General features: G+C 39.1%; 1 protein-coding gene across 1 annotated transcript in view; it reads right to left on the bottom strand.

Moving 5' to 3' along the window:
• Nucleotides 1–340: 340 nt before the first annotated feature.
• Nucleotides 341–7,500, bottom strand: part of LOC137997562 (uncharacterized) — a 24,224-nt gene continuing 17,064 nt past the window's right edge. The window contains exons 4-5 of the mRNA XM_068843636.1: nt 7,193–7,500; nt 341–1,812 (exon numbers count right to left, since the gene is read on the bottom strand). The exon at nt 7,193–7,500 is cut by the window's right edge and continues 12 nt beyond it. Of these exons, the coding sequence (XP_068699737.1) occupies nt 1,669–1,812; nt 7,193–7,500 (452 nt within the window). The 3' untranslated portion in view covers nt 341–1,668. The remainder of the gene's footprint in view (nt 1,813–7,192) is intronic.

A 7,500-nucleotide genomic window follows, 5' to 3' on the forward strand; every position in this document is an offset into this window, starting at 1 on the left:
CCACTCCCCTCGGCTTAATTCGGCGGGTGTATCACTTTTGGAGTAAAGCTACAAGACGAGCGTTACAGCAGTGCCGATTAGTATAACTGTCTACCCGGCTTGATATCTTCGCTAAGAACACATTTAAATAAATAAACAAAGTTTATTAATGAATAAAAAAATTTATTTTTTTAAAATTCGTCGAAACACAGAATTGTACATACAGTTGAATACACCTTATTCCAAAATGGCCGCCATTTAGATATTCTTTTGTTTTTATTCAAATTAGACCTTGATGCCTCGTTCAAGGCAAAATATTCTTTTGAATTTTCAGCTCAAGAACGAGGCATCAAGGGCTAATTTGAATAAAAACAAAAGAATATTTAAATGACGGCCATTTTGGAATAAGGTCTATGTCAAGGCTGACAATTTTATTTTTATTACGAGAGGAACCTGAGGCTGGAGGTTATCTTGTTTTGAAGTAAAACAACTCCCTGTTTGTACAACTTTTGTCAGGTCATTTTCCCAACCGCACAGCTACAGAAAAAGTTGCTATTTTGAGCCTTTATTTAGAAAATGTGTCAATATGCTATCCGAAATTAAAACCTCGAAGTTTCAGTGTGAAACCGTAACTATCGAGAAATCTGTAAGTATCTTGAATCCGATTTGCCAAGATTGGACAGTTAAAGGGAACTTCCAATAAAACAAGAATTTAACTTTAAGATATTGAACATAATGTTTACATTCAAAATGGTTCGATCATTTTCCAATCGAAGAGTTTATATCCGAAGTAGACAACTGTCAAAAACGCTTGTTTCGCTTTTCAACTTTCCAGGGCGCTGCCATTTTGAATAACTGTAACCGGTTACGTGTAAGGGTTGCTGTAATTGTATTCACACAAAGAGCTTCTGTTTTTAAACAATAGGGAACCATTACAAGTCACAACTATTTAAAATGGAAGCGCCCGGGAAATTTGAAAACCAAAACAAGCCTTTTTGAAAAGTGTTTATTTCGGATACACAAAAGTTCGAACAATTTTGGTGGTAAGCATTATGTTTCAGTATTTCAAAGTTATACTCTTGTTTTTTTGGAGGTTCCCTTTAATCCAGGCCGGGACTCGGTGCAATCTATGGCACCTATCTCACTGGCAATATAACTTCATAGGCACAATAATATTACGGTCGGCGACATTTTGAGGACTTTATTTTAAAGCAACTCTTCCAAGAAGTATAAAATGCTGCATGAAATGTTGCGAAGAGAATTTTATTGCAATCTACATTTGGCAATAGACCGTATTCGTCATTATAGAGAAGAAAAGAGTGGAGTCTATTCTATTCTGAATTCTCATTGGTGTTTTTTCTGCGCGCGCCGTCGCCACTGACGTTCCTGTTCTGTTGCTAAAGCAGCCTATTAGTAGACTGGAACTAGCTTGCAATAGAGGCTAATGCGGGAAAATCTTTTCAAATGCAAATACGTTTTAATATATTCCCCCCCATTAGCCTCCATTGTAAGCTATTGTAGTTCCAGTCTAATACTGAGGATACCAATATGGTCTATTAAAAACCAGTACATTGTTTAAAAATTAGCCAAGTGGACTTGAAGGGTAGCCATGCAATTCTTGATTTCTAACGAAGGATCAGATAACGATGCCGACTATTCAACCTTCTAGCCAGCAATCCAATTCAAAACCTATTTTAGCACAAATATTTCAACTCGCAAACAAGGCCACGAGTCGAATGTCATGGGATAAAATCTAATATATCTGGCTTTGAAGGCAGAACGAAATAAATGTTGCACTATAATTCTTCCGTTCCCGATGTTTCCAGAGAACACCTGAAAACAAAAGGATAAAAAAAATTAAATTGTTACCCGACTAAAACAGTCCGGGGGCCAATAACTAGAACCAACCAATCACATTGCCTCATTTTCTCTGTGTAGGCGACTCTTTGCTGACGTCATTATTTACATATACGAGTTTGCATGCTATTTACAAATTGACTTCAAAGGGTAAAAGGACGTGTTAAACTTCCTTAAATTTATAATTGAAAGCCTTTTAGTCTTGATAATGAGGGGGTTGTTAGCTATCAAAAACTGATAAAATCTTGGGTGGTAAAAGCGCCAATAAGTCCAGACATTGCGAAATTTGAAAGCGTCATTACTCAGAGATTATGAGGTAAATTACGCTCATTATGCAATGCACTTTCAATATTCACTACTAATTAACAATTATTCGCCGAAGGCGAAGTGATTATCGGTGAATATTCACCGAGACGAAGTCGAGGTGAATATTCACCAATAATTACTAAGCATATATATTAATTCACTTTAAGCTGATAGATTAGAAAACGATGGCCTTATGCCAATGAAGAAAAATGCAAACAAAGATTGCCGTATTGGACCAGGATGATGATTAGGGAGTTAAAGAAATGACGACAGACTAGGACGTGTGGCACGCAATTTAACTCATATTTTTGCGATATATAGTCTGCTTAACATCGACGTGAAATCGCCAAATTTCAGGTTTCGACGACAATTTGAGCAGCATACAAATGTGAACCTTTCACTCTCTATTTTTTACTCTGAAACTGCGTTTGCCCATTTATTTTAGGCTACTTCCCCAACAATGTGCGACCTGAACGAGATAGAACAATTGCGAAAGACTCACGATAGTGTAAAATAACCTTTCAAAGTGACGTTTTCGGCGACGTCACCTTCGAAATTTTTAAAGTCCCTGTTGCCCCAAATGATACCGCGTGATTTGACACAAGATTGTTCTTTCTCAGAAATAAGCATTGTTTCCAGTTTCTCTTGGGACTGATAATAGTCCCATGAGAAAACAAAAACAATGTTTCTTCAAGATTTCGGTGGGCAAGCAAAGAGTATTATGGTACTATCCGTTTCGAGCAATTAAGTAGCTCGTATACTGTCCTCCAAATACCCTGTTTTGATTTTGAAATAGTAACATTAATCAAGGACTCAAATAATGGTGAAGCAGCTGAAATTGCAAAAGCCTCACTTTCGGGAGAGAATTTACTCAGAAATGGTAGAGACAGCCTTGCCAAATAATTGAACACGAAGTCAACAACAATGGCCAAGAGCCCAAAGATTTTGTTTCTGCACAAACGTTAATCAATACACTACAGAAAACGACGTCCGAAATGAAAGCACTTCAGCGTATTTGTGCCAGAGGAAATGAAATCTGAGTCTGAAATTGAAAAACCATTGAAAGATTTCGAAAAAGAAAATAGCGAAGAGGATGAGACCGGTTGGGAAATTTCGATTAGAGATGTTTAATAGAACACTCAGCTTCAAAGCATTTGCAACCCACAGGCCAAAGGACATGAAGAAACCCGAAGTCGACCGAAGACCCATTTTTTGCCTGGCAGGGAAGCACGACTGTCAACATCTGGTACAAGGGCACACCACTGGCCAAAACTGAATCTCATTAGAAGATTAAATGTCATGTGCGGTTTCTGCTAGTCTGCGTGGGAGATGTACTTCACGGTTATCGTTTCACTCCACGATGACTGGAAATACGTCTTCCACGCAGGCTACAAATAGGTTTCTGCAGGAAAACTATTTCCCATCCGACCACAACTCAGCCCGGCGAGATTTCCTTCAGTTTATTCCATTCCGAAAAGTTTGAACGCCCTCGAAGGACTCGAAGCTGTCTGTGCTGGTGCACATGACTGGGCCGGTTAAAATGGTGAACGAACCTGTTACAAAGCGACCAAGAAAAATCACCATCGAAAACAACGACGAAAATGAATTAAATCAACACCACAATCGCGTCTGATATTCGCAGTGCCAATCACCAACGTGTTTTGGGCGACGTGCTTTTAACGAATTTTCCTTAGCGCTACAGTTTGACTTGTTTTCCGTTAACTCCGTCAAGTTTTCAAAATGATTTAAAAGCTGTTGATTTTGTGAGATGTCTTCTTTCGTTAAGTTGCAATTGTAAGTTGCAGTGATTTGACTTTTGTGAAAATTGTAAGTTAAATGAAAGGGAACGCTGGCTTTTTGACAGTTGACAGTTTCTGTCACCATTGACTTCGAAATTTGTTGCAACAACGTTTGGTGGAAAAGCCGGGGCGCGGGGTGCCGGGCTGTGGGGTGCCGGGCTGCCGGGCTGCCGGGTCCGTGAAAAACACGGGCTGCCGAGGTCTCTGGAAAAACGGTGTACCGGGGTCTGTGGAAAATTCGGGGTTCCGGGGTCCGTGGAAAAAAAAAAACCATAGATCCCGGCACCCCGGCACCCCGCGTTTTCCACAGACCCCGGCAGCCCGTCTTTTCCAGGGACCCCGGCACCCCTCGCCCCGGCTTTTCCACCAAACCTTGCAACAACTCGGTGTAACAAATTTCGCTGTCAACGGTGACAGAATCTGTCAACTGTCAAAAAGCCAGCGTTCCATTTCATCCAACTTACAAATTTGATCTTACTGTTTGAATAAAGGTACTTCAAATTACACCATTGTAATGGTTACTCCCATTGACCAACCTTGATCGGGCCAAAGTGGGAGAATGTAGGCCTTCGGCATTTTCTGTACGGACCTCCCACTGGTCGGTCCGTACTGTCAAGGCCTCGGGCCGATATTCTCGCAGTAAAGCTCTACCGCTTGGTCAATAGAAAGTATATACTGACAGGTACGTATAAGAAAGCGCTAGCATGACTAATGCGATCTTCCTAATGATGTTTAACATTCTCCGGCACCATTAACGAATGTAAGATCAAGACTTATTAACCAATATTTATTCTACATGGGTCGAGGCTTAGATGCTGGAGCTAAGCACGTCTAGTACCCCTATAATTGTGTTGCTCAGATATAATATGAAAATGTTCAAAATTAGATGGTTTACAATCATAATTTAAAAGATATCCCTGAAAGCAGCTGGCAAACACAAATATCAGATAGTTTTAGAAACTCGGGCTGAACATAATGAGGAGTAATGTGGACAAGGAACGGAACCTTTTTTGGAGCAGGCTCCTTTAGTATCATTATAATTGTCAGTATATAATGTTCCTTGCGATAACATTTCCTTGTATTAGTTAATCGCGAAATTCCTCTCAAATCATGGAAAATATACATTTTCCTCTTTTCACCATCCCTTTTTTTAAAGTGCACTTGTAGTCTCAAGGTTGTCAATGTGAAAAAAGGAACCAGAAAGTTACATATCTAAGACCACAAAGAGGAAGATAGCGACAAAAGTTGACAATCCAGAAAGATAAACTGCCCAAACTCAACACATATGCTTTACAGTCGATATAATCATTCCCACCAGGTTCATGTGTATCCCCCACGTTATCGTCTGTGTCAACGATAATTGCGTTCATGCCTTTTTTACAGTGAATATATCTAGAACGGTAGAAATTGGATCATAATGTACAGTTTCACGTGACATCACAGCTATTGGTAAAGGCTCCAATTCCTGACATTTCTAAGCAAATGTCAAGCATTACACGCAATAGAACGTTACAGATCAAAGCGCTCTCTAGATGCCCCTCAAGAGGAAGTTGAACTTTCCACCCAAGGCTCTGAGGATGACCGCTTTGGTTATCGAAACTTCAGGCTGGTCTGTCAAATACCGGATCCGAAATAATTAATGTCCATGATAAAGGTAAATTTTTACAGCCAAACTAGGCATATTGCAAATAAACCTAGGTTAAAATGTTTTCAAATGTTGTCAACCAAGGTTAAATTGTTTTGCGAGAAGTGCAGATAAATAAAATCCAGCAGTTATTAGAAAGTATCTGTATATCCCAAGTAAATTGGTTCTGGAGGTGAGTGGATGAACTTAGTGAAGCTTAAACTTTTCATGAGTATTTTATAAAACCTCAATGGTTTTTAAGTCTAGACATTGATTTTAAATGGTTAGCATTAAGGTTGGGGTTAGGTATACTGTGCATGATAACCGATTCTACTCTTCTATCTCAGAGCGACCTCTCAGAGCATTTTAGAAGAACCGGCATTGTTCATTGTTCAGTCTCCTTAGGAGGGTAGGTCACAACAATATTGAAATATCTTCAAAGGAATAAAAGAAGTGAAACATGCATGATGTATTGTTGATTTTCAATTTGCTTAGTTATTTGCTCTATATTTTGCTTACTTTTAGTTCGTAATAATCAAAAACAAGTGAAAACAAAACTTTGTAAAGTTAGGAATTTCATAAGCTATTGATCAGAAGCCTTCTGTAGGCTCTTGCTAGTGTTATTTCGTTTGAATGATCAAATAAAATATTTCTTTTCTTTTTTTTAATTTTGCTGAGTCTGTTTGTAGCGATAAATCCAAACTTTGGGAATATTTTGGCGAAGTCCCCTTCATGTTCTACGATTTTAGCAAGTAGCACATTTGGGTGAACTGTCGTTTCCTATTCCATTTTATTATTTTTCAGCGCCACAGAATCCTGAAGTTCGAACTTCTTCTCAGTTTTTCTTCTTCCCCTTCAGGTGTATGATAACTGCAGACCGCAGACTGTAGACTGCAGACTGCAGTCCACAAATAGTGCTGATAAGGAATATTTAAGTCTGAGTACCCATTTCAAATAGTGTTAAAAAAATTAAGCTAGGTTAAAATTAAAATTAACATAAACTTAAATTCAACGTGAAGCATCCACGAAACAAAAGAACAAGGCGAACATAACAATCCTTAGTTAGCAAGGCCTAATCGGAATAACAATCGTTCTTTTGTCCTCCGCCACTTTAGTCCGGTATATGAAAGTCTACCCAAACGTCAGTCAATGTCACCAACAGCGATCCTCCTCAGGACTCCTTTCACCAGGACGATCTTTCCAAGTTAAGAGATTTTTCATGCTTATTCAGTATTGTTCATTTCCCATCACACTATTAGCAGCGCACTTATAAGTATTTGTAACCCAATTGTTCGCAAAATTGTAATCTTAAAGGCTGTCACGGTAGAATTCAGGTATCGGCCCCCTACTCTATCTGTAGACATATCGGACATTTACTAGAGAACTGGGGGCCGACTAAAAGTTCCTCATTTCATAATTTCCACATAATAATGTGACACGTCTTTGACACACGCGAAAAAATATCTGTGTCGTATATCATGCATTACACTCGACAAATATTGCAGGTTTAGTGCTAGGGTCGATGCATGCCTTGAAGCTCCGCGACAGCCTGATTATGAATACTTTAATGCCCTAATTTTCATGACGTTTCACATATTCCTTCTCACTTAAAAAAAAAAGCTGTCACCTTTTCAGCATTGTTGTCTCTGTAAGTGTTCCACGTTACTTCATCCAAAGAAAATTTTAACTTGTAGGTGAAGGTTCTCTCATAGCTGAATTTACCTCCTTGTGTTGCCACTTTACAAACAGAATTCACAGCACTCAGATCAACCTGAAGGTAGTCCGTTCTATCAGTATTGGTCTTTGGGCACCACGCTCCATTTCCCCTGACTTCGTTCAGTCGCCCATGGTATGGATAATAATAACCGCTATAAAACGAACTCGCAGTGATTTTATTATCCGGTATCCTGCTCCTGTCAGCCACACCAATCGCCT

This window comes from Montipora foliosa, chromosome 3 (genome assembly GCF_036669935.1).
Source record: "Montipora foliosa isolate CH-2021 chromosome 3, ASM3666993v2, whole genome shotgun sequence".
NCBI lineage: Eukaryota > Metazoa > Cnidaria > Anthozoa > Scleractinia > Acroporidae > Montipora > Montipora foliosa.